Source organism: Colobus angolensis, unplaced genomic scaffold, assembly GCF_000951035.1.
Source record: "Colobus angolensis palliatus isolate OR3802 unplaced genomic scaffold, Cang.pa_1.0 Scaffold204, whole genome shotgun sequence".
Taxonomy (NCBI): domain Eukaryota; kingdom Metazoa; phylum Chordata; class Mammalia; order Primates; family Cercopithecidae; genus Colobus; species Colobus angolensis.
In genome coordinates, this window is record NW_012115200.1 from 4,564,837 (window position 1) to 4,567,020 (window position 2,184).

General features: G+C 48.5%; 1 protein-coding gene across 2 annotated transcripts in view; it reads right to left on the reverse strand.

Moving 5' to 3' along the window:
- TUBGCP2 (tubulin, gamma complex associated protein 2) overlaps positions 1-2,184 on the reverse strand; it is a 22,238-nt gene that overhangs the window by 19,658 nt on the left and 396 nt on the right. For both annotated transcript variants that reach the window (XM_011941978.1, XM_011941977.1), the window contains exon 2: positions 328-456. In XM_011941978.1, coding sequence (XP_011797368.1) covers positions 328-456 — 129 coding nt within the window. The remainder of the gene's footprint in view (positions 1-327; positions 457-2,184) is intronic.

Consider the following 2,184-nt stretch of genomic DNA (forward strand, 5'->3'; position numbering starts at 1 on the left):
AGCTCAAAGTGCCCCAGAGGCTGCTTCTCATGTTTACACCCATCATGGGGGAAGCTCAAAGTGCCCCAGAGGCTGCTTCTCATGTTTACATCCATCATGGGGGAAGGTCAAAGTGCCCCCAGCTTCAGAGGCTGCTTCTCATGTTTATACCCAACATGGGTAATCTTTCATTCTGATTCACCAAAAGTGTCCTACATGGTCTAGAAGCGTTACTGGTGTGAGGGAGATAGAGCTGACAGGAAGGTGTCGCGGAGAGAGCAGGAGACGCGACCTCACTCCCAACATGGGCTGCACAGGCGCGGTGTGGCATGCGGCATGGGCACCTACCTCTTTGTCTTCCGTGAGCTTTGACAACAGGTACACCAGCGGGTCAAGGTTCCTCGTATTTTTAGATTTCAGTTCATCATATTTCTTTAGAAAGTCTTCTGGAGTACGAGAAAACTCTGCAATTTTAACCTCAAAAGCACAAACATGAGTGATTTAATGACAATAATTAATAAAGCACTGTAAAAAAAAAATGTAAGAAAATTATACACAATAAGCCAATACAGTTAAATTGGGTAGGCTAAATAATCATCCCTCTGAAATAAACTAAGAAAACTCATCTCCATGTTGTGTTAAACTTATCCATATTTTGAGCTAGGCAGTGGCTCACACCTGTAATCCCAGCACTTTGGGAGGCCGAGGCTGGTAGATTGCTTGAGTCCAGGAGTTCAAGACCAGCCTGGCCAAAATAACAAAACCCCATTTCCACAAAAAGATTCAAACATTAGCGAGGTGTGGTGGCACTCGCCTGTGGTCACTACTCTGGAAGCTGAGATAGGAGGATCACTTCAGCCTGGGAGGCTGAGACTGCACAAGACTAGATCGTGCCCCCTACATTTCAGCCTGGGTGACAGAGTGAGACTCTACCACAAAACAAAACAAACCTTATCCGTATTTCCCATAATGGTTTCTTTCCTTTTGTGCTTCTTCGTATTATTTTAATTTTTTGTAGAGACAGGATTTCACCATATTGCCCAGCCTGGTCTCAAACTCCCAGGCTCAAGCCATCCACCTGCCTCGGCCTCCCAAAGTGCTGGCGTTACAGGCGTGAGCCCCTGCGCCCAGCCCTTTTATGCTTCTTCAGGTTTGTACTGGAAGTAGCGACTTGCATTTCCTCCCAGTAGTTTATGCATTCATTGTATACGTTTCACTGTATTCCCTCTGGAATTTATTATTACGTGCAAGCCTAGAGGTTACGCTATTTTTTTTGATGGAGTTTTGCTCTTGTTGCCCAGGCTGGAGTGCAATGGCACGATCTAGGCTCACCACAACCTCCACCTCCCTGGTTCAAGTGATTCTCCTGCCTCAGCCTCCCAAGTAGCTGCATGACAGGCACGCGCCACCACGCCCTGCTAATTTTTGTATTTTTAGTAGCGATGGGGTTTCTCCATGTTGGCCAGGCTGGTCTCGAATCCCCAACCTCAGGTGATCCACCCGCCTCAGCCTCCCAAAGGGCTGGGATTACAGGTGTGAGCCACCGTGCCTGGCAGGGGTTATGTTTTACTCAGTGATTTACGATGCTTCCCTCAGAATGAACTAAACATGGGTGTCCCTAAACTCTCTATTCCACTCGGCTAATTTGCCTAATTATCCTTGTACCATTGTTAACCTGTTCAAATAACTCAAGCTTCATAATGTATTTTTAAAAATAGACTTCAAATTCAAAATCACTTTTTACTGAAAATCTATAATTCTGAATTACATATGATTTGAATAAAGAAATAACATCTTAAAGGGATTTCAACATGGTTAAGACCACAGGAATGCATATCAGGACTCTCCCTCCTCACAGCTGCAGCGGACAGAGTGGGGAAGAGCGAGGGTTCTAGGCCCCGCTTTCTCCTGGGGCCTCCGTTACTCATCTGCACAGTGGGGTGAACCACAGGAGCTGCTGGGGGGAGTCAGCAGAATCAGAGCTGAACACACACAGCCCAAGTGCTGTCTGCCATCGTTGCTGGTACCACTGAGGCCACCCTTCACCTTGCAGGGCACACAGCCCTGCACCAGGGGCGGCACTCACCCTGCACCATCCTGACCCCAGGGCGGCGCTCACCCTGCACCCTGACCCCGGGGTGGCGCTCACCCTGCACCATCCTGACCTCGGGTTGGCGCTCACCCTGCACCCTGACCCCGGGGTGG